Source organism: Chroicocephalus ridibundus, chromosome 8, assembly GCF_963924245.1.
Source record: "Chroicocephalus ridibundus chromosome 8, bChrRid1.1, whole genome shotgun sequence".
NCBI lineage: Eukaryota > Metazoa > Chordata > Aves > Charadriiformes > Laridae > Chroicocephalus > Chroicocephalus ridibundus.
In genome coordinates this window covers 34976996-34996064 of record NC_086291.1, presented here as the reverse complement: position 1 = coordinate 34996064, position 19069 = coordinate 34976996, and the positions used below count along the sequence as shown (strand labels likewise).

The 19069-nt window shown below is 49.3% G+C and overlaps 1 protein-coding gene across 1 annotated transcript in view; it reads left to right on the top strand.

The window, feature by feature from the left end:
• The window catches only part of PAPPA2 (pappalysin 2), a 96734-nt gene that overhangs the window by 56004 nt on the left and 21661 nt on the right, over positions 1–19069 (top strand). Inside the window, exons 14-17 of the mRNA XM_063343045.1 lie at positions 6851–7022; positions 9372–9549; positions 11783–11996; positions 18894–19062. Of these exons, the coding sequence (XP_063199115.1) occupies positions 6851–7022; positions 9372–9549; positions 11783–11996; positions 18894–19062 (733 nt within the window). The remainder of the gene's footprint in view (positions 1–6850; positions 7023–9371; positions 9550–11782; positions 11997–18893; positions 19063–19069) is intronic.

Here is a 19069-nt window from a genome sequence, read left to right as displayed (position 1 = left end):
CTTTATTCTCTTACCAATATGGACATTATGTGACCTTCCCATGTCCAGTGAAGAAGAGAACAAGCGCTGGGAGCTTGCCTGCAGAGCCCTCAGTTTACTGCTACAGCCAGCCTGCCCCCATTCTGCACTCACTAATGTCTCATACAGGTGCTAGCATTTTTCACAGACACTGGATTAAACGTGTCCTTCAGTAGGCTCTCTTATCTCGTGTTACAGGCTGCAGGAGGTGATGAGTCCACCATCTCCCCTGCTGAGCTATTCTTATGTCCAGTAATGTTCTCTGCTGAGAAGCTGCCTCTGATTTCAAGATGAAAGTTTTTGCTTTCGCTCCATCCTTGTCAGAAAGGTCTAAATGCCTCCTGCCAGCAGACTTCATTTCTGTGTGTATGTGTCTGTACGGAGCAATCAGATCCTCTTGCTATCTCCTCTCTGCCATGATAAATATTTTTTCCTTCTAAAATCTGGTAGCGTAAGTCTTGCAGTCTAGCTATGGCTTCTGCTGGCAGCTCCCTTTTGAAATCCCTCCACTATTTCTGTGTCCTGCTTGGTGGTGGATGTGGATCAGAAGTGAATTCCTCCGGACAAGAGAGGAGGCAGCAGAAATAAGGTGCAGCATGTTGCCATGGGGATCAGATGTGGAATAAAGGTGGTCTTTGGAATAGCTGAATATGCATCCTTGAGGAATACTGGCAGATAAATCCTACCTGTGTGCTGCTCTCATGATGGGCAGGTGGGCCGTCTGCCTTCAGGAAGGAGTCAGGCCAACTTCTCTCAGGAGTGATGAAGGTACGGTCCGTCCTGCCTCAGGTTGGGAAGCTGACTAGCCCAAAGTTGACATCCCCTTCAGCCTCACTTTCTGTGCTTCTGTAAATCTGTTTTGGTGTAGCAAGCAACAAAAAAAAAAAAAAAAAAAAAAAAACAAAAAAAAAACAACCAAAAAAACCATGGAAAGTAACTACCTAGAAATATATTAAGATTTATCTCCTCTTACCTCTTTTCCTGCCTTTGCCACTGTGGCTGCAGAAGTGCCAACAGGTCATTTGACATCTTGCTGTGTCTATTCTCTATCTGTGAGGTAGATGACAGTGGATGACTCACAGGGATGTTATTTTTTTTGCCAAGTTTCTTTGGGAGTCACGTACAGAAGGAAATATCTTTTCTTGAGGTGGCAACCTCAATGAAGATCGTAATCAAGCAGCATCACCACCGTTGGGTCTGTACATGCAGCCTGCTCCCACAAGGATGGTTGCCATCAGATTTACTGGAAAAGTGAGACCTTTCCCCTTCACAAGAAACATGCCTGAAGGGAGAAATTCCCAAGTATTTCCAAAACACCTTTTCTCATTTCCTAGCTATTTTCTTTTGCTAGACCACATTGGGGTAAACATCTTTTATCTCACTGATGTTCAGTGCTACAATCCAGACTCCACCAGAGCACACGCAGTGACTACTTTTAACTTCAGGACATTTGGCTGAAGTCTTTACCTTTCCATCAGCATCCCCTATAAACACCTCTCCCCAAAAAATTTGCACCATGAGATGAACTACTTTTAATAATTTTCCTCTGTTAGAGTTGGAGCTCGATGATAAGGGCTTTTTTAGCAGCAATCTTTGGGTTGAAAGCTTGGGTAGGCACTACAGCAATTTATGGATGATTTATTATACTTTAGGCAGCTGCACTGTATTTGGCTTGGCTTTGCTTGACTTGGGTAAATCCATCGGTATTTTCTGGGTTCCATGAAATAATTGTTGTAAAATGGGAAACTTCAGCTTTTCAGGATTTGGGGTTTGTCACAACAAAATGATGTCTCCCTACCAGCATTTTTACCACTGGCTCAATGCGCTCCATTGCTGGCAGTTGCCTCCTGCTTTTATTAGAGAAAGATGAAGGAAAAGTTTTGGTCTGGTTCATAGAATTTCAGAACAAAGCTCTTATCATTCCAGAGCCGTTAGGGCCATTGCTAGGCCGAATTTCACAAATTTCCAGATCTGAAACTTTCTTTGATGTATGAGTTATGGGAGTTGGTGAGCCCAGAAAATCATGCAGGCTTGTGCTGATGTGGGATAAGTTAGGAGAAAAACCTTGGTATTTTGTGAAAATGTTGACAAACCATTAGTTTGAGCTTCAAAAGATGCTGGGATAAAAATGGAAAATTTTTTTTGATGTTTCATGCAGAAAAAAAACCCAAATTGGCTCGTACCACATCTTATACGGCCTGAATCAGAAATGGCCAAATGTCAGGAGTTTGTAGCTGCGATACAGGAATTTCATTTATCATCAAAAGGAGAAAGAGCTCCTTCATGCTGAGATCAGAACTGGGCTAACTACACCATTTCTTCGTCCAGCCTTCGTTAGGGTCTTCCAGCAGATGGGACCAATGATTTATCCCATCATGTTACCCGAACCCTGGTCAGGCATGCGGATCACAATGCGGTCAGGCCACATGGATTTGGTTTTGTTTTGTTTTTTGTCCTGCGCTTGCATGGCATCATGCTCAAGGGTGTCCTGGCCTGGAGTATTGCAGTGGTAATCATGATGATGCTGATAATGATAAAGGAAGCGATCAAGGCAAAGTTTGTAGGCAGAGATGATATATATATATTTTTAAGCTTATTGATAAATTTCAGAAAATTAGATGGCTGTCGTGGTTTTGGCCAAATTGGCCACTGGCCAGCAACAGATGCTCTCCCCCAGCCTCTCGTATGCGGAGAGGAAGAGGAGAGATACAGAGAGTTACAAGTTTAGAAGAAACTAAACTATTTTAATGAAATATTAATAATAAAATAAAAAGGAAAATAATAAAATAGATACACTATATACAAAACCGCATTAAGCTCCCAGGATGTCATCACCGGCAGGCAGTGGGGAAGTCCCAGACTGGATTCGGCGCCAGGTGGGAACTGGATTCCACAGATGGAGTCAGGAACCAGCGGATTGGGATCAAAGGCAGATGAACAGACAGGGTCCTCCTCGGATGTCGGCCATTGAAGGAAGAGAGTTGACCCTTTGACCCCTCAGCTTTTATACTGAGCATGGGGCAGATGGGATGGAATACCCCTGTTGGTCAGTTTTGGGTCACCTGTCCTGTCTGCTCCTCCCTGCAGGCGGGACTCCTCTACACTTTTCTGTTTCTGACCCTCCAATGGGGCAAATAACGAAATTAGCCGACATCATTGGTTGTTATAGAAATAAGTATAAACAAGAGCCTTTCTGAGTACCATTCCTTGGCACAAACTGTAAACATTGGTCTTATCACTCTGAAAACGAACTGTTTTAGACACAACACGCTGTTAATTTCAGACAGTTAGAAGAGGCCTAGCTAAGCAGTAAAATTACCGAACACAAAGGTGGTTCTGTTCTACCTCAGACTGGGACAATGGCTTTCAGTGGCACAAACCCCTCTTCAGGTCTGGGATGGCAACACCAGACTTTAAAGCTACATGTAGGATGAGAACAGCTTCTCAGAACCCGAGAATCTACAAGTCTCGAATCATTTCCAAAATAAAACCTAGTGAGTATTTGTGGGATAGGGGCGTGTTGTTAGTCACAGAGAAAATGGTGACGTTAGTCATCTTTTGGGGCAAAAGGAAAGTTAATTATTTCTAAAATATGTCTGTATGCACATATAGAACGTATGCGTGAGTGTGTATGTGTGGTGTATATACAAAGAAAGATTTTGATATTATGACCTATAATTATCAATCCCCTATGTATAACTAATCTAGATAACATTTTGCCTATATAATAATACAGTAAGAAACTTGCTGATCTCTTGATCTACTTTATATCAGCATTGCTGGTTATGTTTCTGAACTGACGGAAAACCAAAATGTGTCCAGAAGGTCTGAAAAGGATCAGTGCTTCATTACTTGTAATGAAATAACAGCATTGGTCCCGACTGCCAAGGCTGTCCCAGACAATGTGCCATCTCTCCACTAGCACCAGCAGAGCTGCTCCAGCCAAGCACTTGGCCTGGCTGGACATACCTGGAGGTGCCACCACCCTCTCTGAACCAATGCTGAGACAAGCGCACACTCCATAACTCAACGCGCCTTCATGAGCAGATGAAGTTAAGTGTCTTGGCATCCTGCTGTGTCTATCCAGCTGGTGGGTAGCCTACAGCCACTTGGTGAACTCACTGCTCGTCTCCTAGCCCTGCTTCCCAACATGTGGGCTGTGACTTGGCTGGATAATCCCCATGTGCCTGGAGGCACATGGGAATAAGGGCTTTCTTGCTATGGTGTTTTGATGTAGCACCAATCACAATGGTAGGAGAGGTGCTGTGTGCCAGCTGCAGCTCCCTCCATGTCCATGACTGGCGAGGAAAGGGATGGGAGGCCAGAGCAAGGCTAGAGGGAGGAGAAGCTCATCCCCTTTCACACGTGCATGTACAGAGACACGCACGCAAGGAAGTTTCGGACAGTGGTTCCTTCATGGGGAGGTGGAGTCAGGGACAGGAGCGTGCCTGTGCATGCAGCGGGGGCACAGGCAGGGAGCAAAGCAACCGCCTGGAGAAGGTGACTGTGGGAGGGGAGGGGAGAGGGCTACAATTGGTACCAGATGCCCTCAGAAGCTAATGATCTGACAAACACTGTGCTCGTAAAACAAATTCTTTAAAAAGGAAGCAAATGGAAATATAAGCTAGTGAAAGAATTTGCAGCAGCTGCCCTGAAACCATTTCTCACTTCATAAACAGGTCTGCATTGAAAAAACAGCCCCTTTCTTCTTGTTCTCCTTTGTGGTCCCCTCCCGTGCCCACCAGCTCTTTCAGGGCTGTGGCCTGCAGGTTTCCACCGTGTCTTTGGCTTGGTGGACTTGTCCAGAGTCAACAGCACATTGCGTTCCCTTAACGTCCATGTCGGCACTGTTGGGTTTTTTTTTTGGTTTGTTTTTTTTTTTTTTTTTTCTTGTGTCATTTGTGGGATTTCTAGCTGTGCATCCTTGGCTGGATGGAGAGGCTGAGCGAATGCAAGAGTCCAAGGCTGCCTCTGCCTCCCCTGGGTGAAAGGCAGTGCACAATTTTCAGCAGCCCCGTGCAAAGCAGGGAGCAGAGGGGAGGCATTCAGGTACACCTTCCTCCCTTCTCTCCCAGTTATCACCTGAAGCTGCAGCACCTCTGCCCCTCCTTCAGGAGGGCTGCTGTCATTTTTTTTGCGCTGGTACCACTTGGTAAAAGATAAAGCCTGACCGACAGACACCCAGGGTATTTTCTTGTGGGAGCTGTTGTGTCAACTGAGCCTTGGCACCACTCCATCTCAGGTAATTCATGTACTGTCTGCATTTCGCTGATGGAGGCCATAGCCCCCTGCCTGGCACTCCTCTTCACTTTGGTCCTTGATGGTTCCCAGGGATGGGTGACAGCTTTACTGGGTCCTCTTGTAACTTGAGGGTGGTGCAAAGGGGAGGGTAATTCCTCATTTTAGCTGCATCTCACATTGGTGGCCACAGCTGAGTCTCTAGAGCTGGACAGGTGTGTGTTGAGATGATCTCGATCTCAAAGAGCCTGACATCAACATGCACAGATTTGAAATGTTGTGTGAGCCTGTGGGAAGAACAGAGCCGCTGAAGACCATCAAAGCAGAGTAGGAAGGTGACCAGAGTCGGGTGGAGGAGACAGCTGCAGCATGCTCAGCTTCCCCCTTCCACCACAGGCTCTGTGGACACGAAGCTCAGGCAGCTCTTCTGCCAGGTCTGGGGGAGACTGTGTGTAGGTTGAAGAACATCTCATGGATGGTTCCCTAGTATCTGCAGAGGTTCCTTCTCCAGCTAAACTTTTCCTTGCAGTTGCAGAATCTTCTGTGGATTCTCTGATGTCTAATAGAGGGTTTGACGTACCCGTTACCCTTCTATCAGCACAGGCTTTAAAAAAGCCTCTTCATCTTTTTTTTTCCTGGCCCTCTGTTGCTACAAATCTTCTCTTATTCTGCACTAAGGCCTACTGAAATTGAGGCATGGATTCAAAAGCTACCAGGAAGGAGAAACACTCAATGTTACTTTCTGGGCTTTGTTGCCTTTGGAAAGTGCAGATCTTTTGCTGTCCACTGTATGTCCCCACACACTTCTGTCTGAGACACATGTGTGAGCAGAGTATGTACAGGAGGACACATGTGAGTGGCTGCAATCACGTGTGAGTCTAACTGTGTACTTCCTATGGCATCACAAAGCACAGTTTCAGGAGGTCCCTTGCCGCAAATTCTCTGGTGTCCACCATGATTTGAGCATGTTGGAGATGTGAAACTGCCTAACTGCTGGAGAAGCCGCAGCATTCTCAGGAAGGTGCTGCAGTGACTGTTCTTTATTCCTTGTGCATTGAGGAGTGCTGCTTGATAAGGCCATCTGATATTAATTTCCCCACTTTGGCTCTGGGAGTTGTGGCCATGCTGGATACATCACCTGCCTGCCCTCTCCCCATGACCTCCTTCCTCTTGCTCCCTTGGTGCATCTACATGAAAACCCTTCGATGCCAGGCCGTGTGCAGGCTCTGTGCAATGCAGCCTGTGCTCCCTCGGGTAGAGGAGCTGGAGTAGGCCCACCAGAGAGCATGGATTTTGGAAGAAGCATTGTTGGGCTGTGCCTCCTTTCATCAGCTTGGAAGGACATGATGGTCTGTGGGAAGGTGTGGGCTGGGGTCAGGCTGAGGTCCAGCCAAGAGCTGGGAAAAAGTACCTTCCTGGCATCATTGTCAGGAGACTTCGAGCCTGGAATAAGCTGGGAATGAGGGATAGGTGTGCATCTCTCTAGACATCTGTGACCCGCTGAGCATCCCACACAGATGTCACCCAGACAGAGCCCCTCCTTGCTGCATAAGCCCTGGGACCTGCTTGCTGATTCTTTACCTCTTCTCTATAGCTGTGTCCATGGTGCCTGTGCAGGATCAGGAAGCTGCACACGGCCACTGCTCGCTCATGTTGCCACCCTCAACTGCACCTCCGATGGCCCGAGGCACATGGCGTGTACCATCACCTGCGAAAAGGGCTTTGTCATCCGTTCTGGCAATGGGAAGAGCCTGGGCTCCACGCAGGTGAGTGAACCTCAAAGTACAGGGTTGACCTCATGGCCCATTGGACCAAGTGCTAGTTATGAAAGGTTTAATTACCCTGAGGTGGTTGGAATGACCCCATGGCACCTTGTTCCTCCAGCCCCAAACTCCTCACTGCTCTTCCAATGAACCTCAGCCCAGTGGAGGCTCTGGCCCTGGACCTGGACCTCTGTGCCAATGGCTGGTGATCCTGCTCTAGGGACCTCTCTTCTTCCCTTGCTGCAGTCTTCCTGGCTGCCTGCACACCACAGTGCTGCTTGCAGACCACAGCTCTGCTCTTGCAAGAAAAGAAACTTCAGTGTGATGCACTTCCCAAGCCAGGGTGGCGCACTTCCGCAGAGGGGGAGGTAGACATTTCTGTTCTCCACATGGATATTGCTGGGAGGGTTAAACATCCCTGGGACACTTTCTCTCTTAAAGCTGAAGTTAGTGGCTCAGGAAAAAATGAAGTCATTGCAGAATGACTATATTTAGGGGCAGCCGACAGTGCTGAGAGCTTTTCTTCCTTTCTTTTGTGTTGCAATAACACTGCCCATGCCAGCAGGGCAGCACAGAGGTCACCATGAAAGCGTTTGTCCGGCTTTCCAGAGGACTGGGGGATGCCTTGTAAAAGCCACAAGCCAGCATGGCTTTTAGCCATTGACCGAGGAGACCTGGAACTGATGTGCCCTTGGGAGCTGGGCTGCCTTGGGTCTGCGCAATCACCTTGGCAGGGTTGTGGGCACAGTGTGTCCCACCCTTAGGCTGTTCCTGGAGGGGGAGCGAGAGTCTTCAGGGCTGAGCTGGTCCCTATGCTAGCCTGAGCAAGAGTGTGAATTTGCATTGGGTGGAGACAGATGGAGGTGAGTCAGGCCATGTCAGCAGGATGGACGTCTCATCCCCTCGGAGAGTTGCAAGTGCTCGTGATGCCTGGCAGGCAGGTTTCCTGTGCTGCAGTGGTCCGCATTTGCTGACGGAGAGGTGGGAGCTGGAAAGTGCAATGGGGCACCTGGGGATGCACTGCTCAGCCCTGCATGACTGGGGAGGTTGTTAATTACAAGGCTGCATGGCTCTGTGGGCCAAGGCATGCCCAGGGTAAATGAAATGTTCCTGTTCTCCTCTGAAATGAAACCACAAAAAATAAATCTTCCTCTTGTAACAGTTTTCCTGCATTTGGCAGCGAGATGGAAAACTTCTGGATAGAGCTTTACCATGAGGCTGACACAGCAGATGGCAGCTTGCAGGTGCCCTGCCCTGATCCTCCAAGTGATGTTTCTGGTTTGGCTGTGTGACCCCACGCATCTTGAGACATTTTGGGAAAAAGCACACAGCCCTCCCCTGACTGTTCTCCCCATGTGGTTCAGTTACACCATGATCCTGCTGTGCACCCAAGAGTGCCAGACTCAAATTTAGTGATGTCCTCCACCATGTCCAGGTTCAATCAAAACCTGTTGGCTGGGAGGACAGGTCACACATTTGACAAGCAGGGTGGTGGTACTCAGACAGTAAAGAGACATCAGAAACAATTGAAAGACACCTCTTTTGTCTGCAGCCCCTGCCTGAGGTCTGCTGGGCTGGGGTTAGTGGTCTGGGAGTGGAAATCATAGAAGAGTTTGGATTGGAAGGGACCTTTAAAAGACCATCTAGTCCAACCCTCCTGCCATGGCTGGGGACACCTTTCACTAGAACAGGTTGCCCATGGCACACCATCACCTACCACTCTGTTTTGACAAAGTCCGTGGCACATGTTGATCATGGTTAGTGGTGGGACCACTGCGGGGTTAGGTTCTCATGCAGTGCCCTAACTGTGTAAGAGGGGCTGTGTAATTATGATTTGTAAATGAGGCTATATGAACCTCTGATTTCAGTGGGGTCTGTGGGCTGAGGCATGAGAGAATCAGTGCATTTAAGGAAAAACAATCAACAGGAGAGCTGCCTGTCAATGACTGACGTAAGTCTTGATCTTGTAGGGAAGAAAATTGCAGCACACAGAGCTGGGAATAACTTTTTTTTCCCCCTTAATGTGCTCTGGCACTGCTCAGACGGTGTGCGTGCAGCCAGTGTTTTCTGGAGGAAAGCACTTACAGACCAAACTCAAGGGCCATTCACTCATTACCTTGTAGTTACCTGAAGGGTCGTTCACTGCTTTCCCACTCCAAGCTTCACCCCATGAACAGGTAGGGGCTTCATGACTCCATGTCCGGAGTGGGGAGAAAGGGCACATTTGGGGAGGAAAAATGGGGGAAAGTTCTCCTTGTCCTGAAACCTGGGTCCACCCTTTCTGCTGTGGTGGCAAACCTGTAGATTAAAGCTCATTCACAGGGGTCTGATGGAGCCTTACTTTCTCTGCAGCAAGCGGTGGTACTGACATGCAGCTCAGGGCAGTGGGACAGATCTGTGACTTGTGACCCTGTCGACTGTGGTGTCCCTGACCAGTCCCATGTGTACTACGCTGAGTTCTCCTGCCCCAAGGGGACCACCTACCTGCAGAGATGTTCATTCTCCTGCATCGATCCAGCCAAGCTTCAAGGTATGGTCTGGAGTACCGAGGGATTTAACTCTTCCTGATTAATGCCACCTTTTCCTGCCCGTCCCAAGCTGTTCAAACAGAGCATCACAGCTTTGAATTTCCCAGCTATCCTGGCTTCTCCCAGCCGGGTGGACTCTTGAGAGACCTCCCAAAATGGTGGGCCTCCGTCCCCCTTGAGCAAGGACACCATAGCGTGGGGATAATTCCCTCTGACTCCCATCTCTGGGCTGGCAGCCCTTATCCATCCACCTCAGGGTGTAGGGATGCCTTCTCCTTATAGCTGGTGAGTCTGGCAGCCTCCAGCACTATGGGGATGAGGGAGGCAGGAAGTGTGCAGGCAGCCAGTGCGGACAGACAGAGAGGACTTCAGAGAGCCACAAGTGGCTCAGTGTCTGGTGGGTGTGAGGGAAGTGTGTGGTTCAGGAGTGCTGGGTCTGTATAAAGCTGTAGAGACTGATGCCCACAGCTGCAGAGCAGCCTGGGAGATGTTCACCACCCAGACGCACAGCAGTCCCCCAGACACGCCATGTCCGGGCCTTCATTCTGCTGACTCCATCAATAGCCGCAGGAATGTTTTTAAGCCAAGTTGGAGAAAGAGAGCTACTGTTCCTGTCTATACGAGGCTGAGCTGGATGAGATTTCGGGGCTAATTACCTTGACAGCTTCAAGCATTGGGACTTTATATGAGTTTCCACCAGCACCTTTGCTCTGAACAATATCACATACAACAAATCATTTTAATGGGTGCCCTATTTTATGGAGACATTTATAGCTGAAACGTATGAAAATATTTTTTTTTTTTTTTTTAAAGTTAAATCTAAGGAGTAAAAACTGCAGGGAATTAAGGTCACGTTTCAAGACGGGGGTGGGGGGATGCCAGCAGATCCCCAGCATGAGCTGATCAAAGGGCAGCATGCGAACGATGACTCAACAGCCCAAATTCTGCACGAACCGATGCCTGTTGCCTTAGGTGGGTCACCTGAGGGCAGAGTTTTAATCTGATCTTCACTCACAGCCACCTCCTTGTTCCCGCTGAATTCAACGGGAGGTTTGCCATGGGCTCCCTTGCGGGGAACACGTCCTCTTGATGGAGTGCCCTGGGTGACTTCCAGCGGCTGACACGACAGCTGGTGGTGCTCAGCCAAGGCTTCCGAGCCACGCGGGTAAACTCGCAGAGGTCCAGAGACGTGCCTGATGCTTGTTCTCCCCGAAGGCTCGCATCCTTACGGGCAGACTCTCAAGGCTAATAAATGCTAAGAACAGGCAAGGAAAGGATGACACAGCTGCATGGTGCTTGGAGGTGGGGGTTGACCCTCAGCAGTGCTGACCCGCTGGGAGCACAGGCGCTGTGTGGACGCACGGTCTTGTCCCTGGTCCAAGAGGAGTTGTAGGCAGAGCAGAGATCCCATAAAAAGAAAGCGATGCTCGAAGGGAGTGTGGAGCAGTCTGGATGCACCAGGAATCTACTGATCTAAACCCCTCAGTAAGAAGAGTCCCATTCACTTCAGTCCATTTTTTTTTTCTTGCTCAGCAGTTCCCAGTGAGCCATCCATCATCCACACCATGTGGATGATGCAGTCCTGGACACTTACTGCAGTCACCCAGAGCTGTGCAGTTTTGGCCACCCATTAGCTGGGTCTATAATATCCCCTTCTCTCTAGAGGGACAACAGGGAGTTGGGCTGTAATACTCAACCCAAGCCTTTAGTAATGGGTCGTTTGAATTCCTAGTCACACCAGTTAAGGTTCCCACATCTGTCCTGCTGGCAGTTTCCAACTTGCAGTGCATATGTAGCACAGGGTATGACAGCTTGTAAGGGAAGGTAAGGACAAGCTGTAAAAAGCACTTGGGGAGAATGGAGATGAGCTGAGCTAAATATGACACATAGCTGTCATACATGAAAGCCCCCAGCCCACTGAAGGCTTTCCTGAGGCATCACCAGAGAGGGGAAGTTTAAGGGAAAGTTTTGGGAGGATTTGCAGAACAAAGATCCTTTCTCCATTCCCTAGAAGTTTCCCCTTCCCCACTTCTATCTGCATTCAAGGGATTTGGTTTCTGCCCCAGCCTGACCAACCATGCAACAGAGTCCATGGTCTTTATATTTGTTGCCTCCCTTGCATCAGTATCCACTCTTAACGAGAGGACTTTTGCCAATTGCTCTGAGCTTCCCTCAGCAGGACTCCATTCCCAGGTCAGCTGTAAACCCAACAAACTGCTTCTCTTTTGGGTTCAGGAACAAACCAGTGGCTGACCTGCCTGGAGGATAGTCTCTGGTCCCTCCCTGAAGCCTACTGCAAGCTGGAGTGTGATGCACCTCCTGCGGTGGCCAATGCCAAGCTCCTGGTTCCGCGGTGCCTGCAGGGGAACCACGATGTGGGCTCAGTCTGTCGCTACAAGTGCAAGCCTGGATACCATGTGGCTGAGAATGTAGCGGGCAAGCCTAAGAAGTAAGTCTGTGGCAGGTCTGTTATCACCATTTCGTTCCTCCTCTTCCCCAACGTGAGCAAGGAGGAGAGGTACACTGGCAGTCTCAAAGAGCTGATTTGATAGGTACAAGGCAGAGCAGCTTGCTCTGGTCATGCAGATTTCTTAAGATACAACAGGTATTCCTCTGGTTCAGGTGAAAGCAGGTGGGGAAAAGATGCAAGCTGCTGTTGCATGCATGAGTACGGTAAGTGCCTTAACCTAAAGCATGCAAATTTTGCCGTGCACCTCAACGTACTTGTCAGTTGCTGAAAATTAAGCATGTACAGAAGTGTTTGTGGACTCTCAGGTAATTAGATGTAATAAGATGCCGGAAGATTGCTGGAGCTGCTGTCTTTCCTAAAAGTGATACAACATAGATCAAGGTGCTGAGGGCCGTAAGAATAAATTACTGCCTTTTGTCAGGGTTAACATTTTACCCCCTGCATGCCTTGGCTAAATTTAATCTCAAGCACTGGCATTTCAATTGGAGAAGATTTTTCCCAAAGCTTCGGGGAAAAAACTCCTTGTGTTTCACCACCTCTGTGCTCAGCCAATATCGTGACGCTAAGGGGTAAAGAAGCATTTTGTCTGCGATGCCTCCAGCTGAAGTCCCTATTGGGTATGGTCACTAAAGATCCCCTGGCACTGGCTGGGTCCTCCTCAGAGTCTTGATGCTAACCCAAATCAGGTAATTATGTGCTAATTGTTTAATGCCCCCTTCCAGTTTTAATTGGATGCAGACTTCATCTCTACTTTGCTCTGGGGTAGGGTTGTTGTGCACTGGGAAGCAGTTGCCAAATTTCTTGCCTCGTAATGAAGGAAGTGGTTTCTGTAAACAGCTTTTTGCAGTGTTAGGAGCATTTCTTGGGCCAAAGGGAGCTAAGCAAATTGTGATTATGGCTACGATCACATAGACTGCCAACTGCAGAGCAGCTTGCGTGCCTGTGGCATTTTGGGCACTGGATGTGCAATCAGATCAATGCAGCTTGCAAAGTTAGGCCATCTCAGTCATGCTGCAGCAACTGCTGGTAAGAAGGATGCCCTCTGGGAGTTCCTGTGGCTCCTCTGACGTGTGTGTACCTTCCCTATGGGAGTGAACAGCTGGTGAGACAAGTCAAGGAAAATCATGCAAAGTCATTTACATTTTCATAGCAATGCATGTTGACATAGTGTTTTCATATTTGCTGTTATCATTGCTACTAATTCATCTAACATCTTTGATAGTAGAGTATGATCCTGTTACAGTAAGCAAAAAAAACATTAACAGGAGCACAAACTTTATTGTTTTCTTATCATACCACATTAACTGCTATGTGAGTGGCCCGATTCAAAGCAAAAGCCTTTCCCTAGAAGAGTAAATGCCAGTGTATCATCTCATCTGGAGCTCTGTGTGTATACTCAGCGAGAGTACAAACCCCTTGGCGCATGCAGTGAGTAGCAGCTACTAGCCAGTAAGTGGACCAGTCGATTGCTATTCCCAGCAATTTCTTCTGGTGTTTCAGCCCTGGCATGCAGAGGGTGGGAGCTGCCAGAGTGAGAGGCTGCTTTCTTTGTTCGGGCCAGTTTTGGAGAAAGCGAGTCTTTGGACAAGGCGATGGAGAGCTCTGGAAGGGGCCGGCACTGGTGGGGTGCAGGTTGCTGATGTGCTGGTGAGGGAGCAGGGTCTCAGCTGATGACTCAGACATCAGTTTTTGGGGTCTTCTGAAGTCTTTCTGGGTTCTTTCTGCGTTCAGCAAACTGAGTTCTTGATCCATTGTCTCCCTGTTGTCCACCAACCTGGCAAGCACCAGCCTTGCTAAAGGGTTTAGTTCGTACAGGTGTTGATGGGCATAAGAAAGCAAGATTCTGTGTACTAGATATTGGACAAAAGTCAGGCATGGTCCACAGCTGACACTGAAGACTCCCCATGGCAGCTAATTATCCCAACCTTGGAAATATAGTCAGACTCCCTTTGAATTATTCTTTGAACTCTAGCAATCATGCCTTTCTAGAGGTGAATGATGGAAGGAATGTAATCCCCAGCTGGCCTCGCCCACAGCTATGGAGCTCGCACTGTTCTCCAGGGAAGGTGTAGAGGCATCTTTGGGTGTCTGTGGGTTCCTAAGGGTTCAGCCCACTCTGCTACTATGTGAAAGACATGCTCATCTTCTCACGGCACTGTTATAAGAAGCTTGGTCATTTCCTTCAAGGGCTGCTTATAAGCACCTTCCTTCAGGGATGGCTCTGGATACCCCTGGATAGGGACAGTTAAGCTGTAATGTGAGCGAGCAGGAGCTCAACCCAGCCAGGGCTCAGCATCATCTCCTGACTAGCTGGTTTTTTTGATCAAGCTTCTGTAGAGCATTCCTCTCTCATGTACCTCTTAAAACACCGTGGCTGCTACAGCTGGACCGGGCACCCAACCTCTGGAGCTTTGTTTCTTACATGGTAGGGCTACGGTGCCCACCTTATGCAGGCCTGAGCCATGGCTGGGAATCAGCTGTCCCTGTCTAAGATGGGATGCTCTTGGACACAGATGCTCATATGATTCCCTCACTTCTATTTACTTAGTGGAATTTTACTGCAGGGGCAGTAAGGTTACTTAGAATGCTCCTGCAATTGTAATTGAAAATCATTTCCCATAGCATAAGTGGAAGAGAAAGGGGATAAAGAAATCTGTTGTCTCAGAGAAGATACTTTTATCTATTAACCTGAGTGAGGAAAGGCCCTTCAGAAATCACAGCTTGTCAACGAGGGATCCTAGAAGAAATGTTGATTGTGTAATTAAGATCCTGACAGAGATTTGCTGCCTTTCTGCTGGCAGGATCATCTGACTGACAACGCTGACATGAAGGGTAAATCTTTGACTCTTCCTAAAGTAAATCTGTTTTCAGCTTGGAGAGCCCACATAACAGCCTGGTTTCCAGCTGCCAAGCTATTTCACATCTAACCCCAAAATAACAGTTAACAAGAGGAACTTAACATGTGCATTCGTGCTTTGTGATGGGAGGTCTCTGGTTTTGGGCAACATCTGTCCAATGGCAGCACCAACCCACCCACCTGGATTGCACAAAGGAGCAATGTTTGGCATCATCCAGGGCTGCAGCATTGAAAAGAGCCAGCCTGAAAGTCAGAGGTCAGATACTTCGGGGAAAACGGGTATCACTCCCGCAGTGATCTGTCCCTGCTGTTGCTTCCACCACAAAGTGCCATCTTAAGCAGCTTTCCAACAGGAATATCTAGGACATCCTTTAGGGGAGCACTGTCATGCTGGGGGGATGCTCTCCGTTTGGAGACCAAAAAGGTCAGACCCTGCAGAACGGTTGTTTCACTTAGCCAATGCGGTATGATTGCTTGGAGAGAAGAGATTTTGGGATCTCAAAGCTACTTTCGTGAGGGGTTGATCCCCTTCTGCTAGCTTGAGGGAATGAAGCAAAGATGAACCAGACACGCAGGCCTTTTCAGGCAGATTTTAAAGTCTCAACCTGCATTTTGACCAGAGATCAAGGGACCCATGAGACAGCCCAGCCCCCTGATGAGCTTCCATGGAGGTGTCAGCCCCTCCGCCTCCTCTCTCCATTCAAAGACTATGGAGACTATGAAAGAGGGAGAGGAGGCAGGAGAATGTGGAGGAGAAAACAGACTGGAAGGAGTTAGCAGACTGAGTGCTGGCAATGAATTGGAAAGATCGCAGTGGCAAAGCAAGACAGCCTAACCCAGGAGTTTAGCAGGGCACTGGGCCACTGTACATTTGTGGTGGGTGCAAAGGCACGGGGAGCTTGCTGCTTCTGACCACATCTGGCCCCTTCCAGATAAAAGGCAAACACCCATAGAGCTGAGGGAACCAAGCAGCCAGGTAAAAAAACCACAGGCTGTCAACTGGACTCCTGTGTCACTTCCACCTCTAAGGTCTCTGATGAAGATTTACAGCCCAGGTTGCCCAGCCTGTTTGGAGTGCAGCACCGGAGGTCCTACAAAGCTGGTTTTGCTTTCTTTCAATTTAATGGCAAATGTCCCTGCTTCCTCCACTATTCTTTTTGAAGCTGTCAGTCTCCTGCCATGGGAGATGAGGCTTTTAGGCTCATTTATCACAGCTCCTGTACAGCAGACCCAGTTCCCCCAAGCTGGCCATCCCAGTACACGGCTGGATCCCAGCCAAGCTCCTGTGTGCTCAGCTCCCAGAGCTGGGTGAACGCTCATGCCTTCATGTCAGAAGCAGCCCTCGCTGGCCTCAGAAGTCTCCCCTGCCTCTTCTACCCATTAGGCATCCGCTTGCCTGGTTGGAAGGGGAAGCTTTGACTCTTATTTTCCTGGCTTCCTTGTTAATCCTCGAGAAATGCCGCTAACCCAGATCAGAAGAAGTCGGGGAGGGGGGTCTGGAAATTTCAAGGATGTGTTTTTTTCATATATATACATGTGTTTGTTTTTTTTTTTAAAAAGCCTCTCCCTTCCCTTCTCCGTACTTTAATATAAACTGCTCAGTTCATACGTGTGGCAGTGGTCCACATGCCACCTTCTACCCTGGGGTCAGTCCAGGCTATCCCTGTTTGAAGTTCTCCAGCACGGATGCTGGTGATGGGGTGAGTCTCTGGAGGAAGGCGGTTTCTCCCCCGAGGTCTGGGGGTGGTGCAGGTCTGGGGAGAAATTGGAGAGGCTGTGCACAGTGCTGACCCCATGCTGGGGTCACTCCAGCACCACATCAAGACAAGGAGCTCTGGTGAAGACGATGGGGCTCTGAACCACAGCGTGCACCTGTGCAAACTGCAGCTCCCATGGTGTGTCCTCTCCATGCTCGGCCCCTCTTCCCAAGTCTTCCCCCAGCTCCTGGGCAAAGGGCCTCTTCTGTGATTCAGAGGAGTAACAGGGAGATGCAGTGGCTGCATCGGTTATACCCCGGTGGCCAGCGGGGGAGTGAGAAGTAGCATGTGGCTGGTATTCTCCTGGTCTGTAAAGGAGTTTGCTCAGTGCCCGATGCATTGCTCTTCCAGCGAGACTTTGCCCAACCACTTTGCTCCTGTTGCTGTAATGCCACCAGCTTAACCCCAGGTGATTTCCCCCTTGCAAGTTGGACAGCTGGATCACACCCTAGGTGCCAGGCAATTCAAGAAGGGGGAAATGCTGAGGACCTGGACAAGCAACACAGATCAGTACCTCTTGGCATGCATCTTTCTCACCTTTAAAGGTGGGCAGAGCAAAACGATCAGACAAGAGAGGAGGCAAGGTCTGATAGGGGCATCTTCACAAGGCAGTGACCATCATCCCATTGGAAAGGGTGAGCAACCAAGAAAGCTAAATTAGCGGTGGGCTGAAACCACAGATGCCCACAATGGGATCCAGAGTTGCTCATCCTCAACAGCCTTCCAAAATAGTATGTAGTTGCAGTTGCCTTGAGTTAATTCAAGCTACTGCTCTTGAGGTGACTTTGCAGCATCACTTGCTGCTCAGGTGCTCACACCATGGCCACCCACACTCCCAGCATGGTCTTGTGGGAAGATTTGTGCAGAACTCTGTGCCAAGGGACCTGCTATGTTCCGTCCTATCCCCTTCCCTGCCTGCCTCCACATTACCTGCTGGAGCATGAATTCACCAGAGCAGAAACCCGCTGTTCCACTTATACAGTCTTTAGGAAAAACAGATCCCTGATTTCTGAAGGAAGAATGGTATATCTAAGAACTGCAAATATTTGAAGAGATTAGTGTTTCATAAAACTCTCAAGTTTCTCATCCAGGAGTTCCTAGCAGAAAAGTGATAGGGATAGCCACCAGCTTGTGCCCCGGGTCTGGCGGTGGAGTGGGATCCCCTTGTCACTCCGGGCTGCGTGGACCCTGCACCGTGTGTTCAGGGGCAGCCGGGTGGCCCCATGCAATATCTGCTGCTGCTCAGAACAAGGGGCATTTTAGTGCCTGCCCTGTGGGGTTTCTCTAACCCAGTTAAACTCCCCTCCGCATACATGCGGCATGCTATAAACTCCATAACGCAGCGCCTGGAGCCCTGCCTGCTGGCATTGGTGGTGGATGAGGGCAGGGGCAAGCAACTGGAGCAGACTGTCTAGTAGAGAAGGGCAGGAGGTAGGGGGGAAAAAGTCTCATTAAGGATAGAGCAATCCGCACTGGCTCAGGTAAAGCTCATCAGCGCTGTCAAAACCTGTGTGTCAAAGTCTGGAGTCACGGTGACATGCATTCTTCTGGGAGAGCAGTCCCCAGCCAGCCCGATGCCTCGTGGGGTTTTGATGCCTCTGTGTAAGAGATGCGGTGTCTCTATTGCTGCCAAGGACAGGAGACTGAAAAGCGTGTGGGCTCTGCTCCTGGACTTTTTTTTCCTTTCTTTTTTCATCATTTTTTTGGCGAGTAGTTTGTGCTGGGCTGTTTTAGCAGCACAGGATGGTATTGGTCTGCTGCGGTATGACAGTCCCTCGGCGAGAGTGGGATTGACAGATCTGGCTGGAGTACAAAGAGGAGCCTCAGGAGTAGCTGGGTGCAGGCCAGCAGGATTTACTGGTGGAGGCTCACTCCATCCAGCAAAATATGTAGCTACTGGCGGTGGGACAAAGCAGCCCAGGACACGCAGGGGCTGCGGGGCAGAGGGGCATGATTTAGGGGCATCATGAGGGGGGAGCAATGGGGTGGCTAGTGCAAGAAAAAAACATCTGGTGCTCCTAAATCAGCGTGATCTCCCTAGTGAGAGGAAGAAAAGGTCTTGGTTGAGCGTGGGCTGTCCCTTTAGGAGGGCCTGCCTGTGGTGAGGGGTGGGATGGCATGGGAAAGCCCCACACAGGGGTTTGGTTGTGCTCTGGGAGAGATGTCTCTAGGCTGCTCCTGCCTCTGTGGGATGCTTGGTACAGCCAAGGCAGGGCTTTGTTTGGGGTGCTGCAGCCCAGTCTGGCGTCTGTGTTTCCCCAGGAAGTTCCTGAAGGTCCAGTGCCTGGAGAGTGGGCAATGGGAAGAGGGCCACTGCATCCCCGTGGTGTGCGAGCCACCCCCTCCCATCTTTGAGGGCATGTACAACTGCACCCAGGGCTTTGAGCTGAACAGCCAGTGTGTCCTCAACTGCGAGCCACAGGGACAACAGGTGAGTC